The sequence below is a fragment of the Lycium ferocissimum genome, chromosome 8 (assembly GCF_029784015.1).
Source record: "Lycium ferocissimum isolate CSIRO_LF1 chromosome 8, AGI_CSIRO_Lferr_CH_V1, whole genome shotgun sequence".
NCBI lineage: Eukaryota > Viridiplantae > Streptophyta > Magnoliopsida > Solanales > Solanaceae > Lycium > Lycium ferocissimum.
This window is the reverse complement of record NC_081349.1, coordinates 41,769,130-41,770,005: the sequence shown is the minus strand read 5'-3', so window position 1 is coordinate 41,770,005 and position 876 is coordinate 41,769,130. Positions and strand designations below refer to the sequence as shown.

Here is an 876-nt window from a genome sequence, read left to right as displayed (position 1 = left end):
AAAAGTTATAAACTCTTTTGCTATTAGCAGGGTAAAAATGTTGAAATTCTGCTGATCCTGAAGATGAAAGAACCAGCTCATAATTCATGCGATATTTATAAGTAGTTGTAGCATATGACGCTTGATCAAAATACCTTTGCATGATTTGCCAAGGCTCATTTTTCCATTGGAGATCTTCATTTTCTATGAGAATTATTAACTCTCTATTGTCATTTTGTTCAAATGAATCGATGTCCTCATGATCATCATCAGTAAGGGCACTAGAATATGAAGGTAGCATATTATCCTTCTTCTACTGGGCTTCTATAAAAGCCAGATATTCTTCATATGTAATTTGCTTTCTGCTATTACTGGAAGATCCTACAATATTATCAGCTATTAGCTTTTTGTTTCCCATTTGGGCTAGAACCCTCCTCTCCTTGACGTGTTTCCTCTACCTCCCCTTCCTCTATTAGAGTTAGGGCTAAATTGCGGCCTTATCCTGCAAATAAGATTAATAAGAGTTATGAACTCAAATATTCTCTGGTGAGAAAATCAGGGAGACTATTATCTGTCCCTTTTTTATAATGAATTTCAAAATCAAATTGGGCTAATAATGCCTGCTATCTTGCAAACATTTGTTTAGAAACATCATGTTTGCAATCTTTATTAAACATAAATTTTGTTGCTTGACAATCAGTTTTTATTAAAAACTTTTGATTATATAAATCTCCTTGAAATTTAAGAATACATTTGACTATGGCAAGAATTTCTTTAGTCACAGTAGCATAATTTTTCTGGCTATTATTCCATTTACCAAAGATAAATTGTACTAAATATTCTTGTTTATCAACTAGAGAATATTGTTTCAATATTCCTCCATATCTAATATCCGAA

General features: G+C 32.0%; 1 protein-coding gene across 1 annotated transcript in view; it reads right to left on the bottom strand.

The window, feature by feature from the left end:
* Nucleotides 1-463: 463 nt before the first annotated feature.
* LOC132066364 (DELLA protein GAI-like) overlaps nucleotides 464-876 on the bottom strand; it is a 6,978-nt gene continuing 6,565 nt past the window's right edge. The window contains exon 2 of the mRNA XM_059459686.1: nucleotides 464-481. Coding sequence (XP_059315669.1) covers nucleotides 464-481 — 18 coding nt within the window. The remainder of the gene's footprint in view (nucleotides 482-876) is intronic.